General features: G+C 50.6%; 1 protein-coding gene across 1 annotated transcript in view; it reads right to left on the bottom strand.

Annotated features, from left to right (window-relative positions):
- The window catches only part of LOC107730064 (importin-7-like), a 28660-nt gene that overhangs the window by 6619 nt on the left and 21798 nt on the right, over positions 1–243 (bottom strand). The window contains exon 16 of the mRNA XM_016540797.1: positions 90–218. Coding sequence (XP_016396283.1) covers positions 90–218 — 129 coding nt within the window. The remainder of the gene's footprint in view (positions 1–89; positions 219–243) is intronic.

Genomic DNA, 243 nt, shown 5'->3' with positions numbered 1-243 from the left:
CGGCTGGAAGGGCTGGAAGTAATTCAGCAGGGTGCTACAGGCTAGAGAGACAGGAAGAACTTCTGCAGTCATTTTCTCACTTTTCTCACCTCTTTATGGTCCTCCACTACACTCAGCAGTGTGTCAATGGTGTTAAGGATGCCCATGGCGGTCACTGCTTTATCGTCACCTCCTTCCTCATCAGGCCCTGTCTGGATCACCTGGTTGAAGGTCATGGCCTGGGAGAGAGAAATCAAGCATGAA

Source organism: Sinocyclocheilus rhinocerous, unplaced genomic scaffold (assembly GCF_001515625.1).
Source record: "Sinocyclocheilus rhinocerous isolate Xijiao unplaced genomic scaffold, SAMN03320098_v1.1 scaffold878, whole genome shotgun sequence".
Taxonomy (NCBI): Eukaryota; Metazoa; Chordata; class Actinopteri; order Cypriniformes; family Cyprinidae; genus Sinocyclocheilus; species Sinocyclocheilus rhinocerous.
The sequence above is the reverse complement of the archived record's forward strand: the minus strand, read 5'-3'. Positions and strand labels throughout refer to the sequence as shown.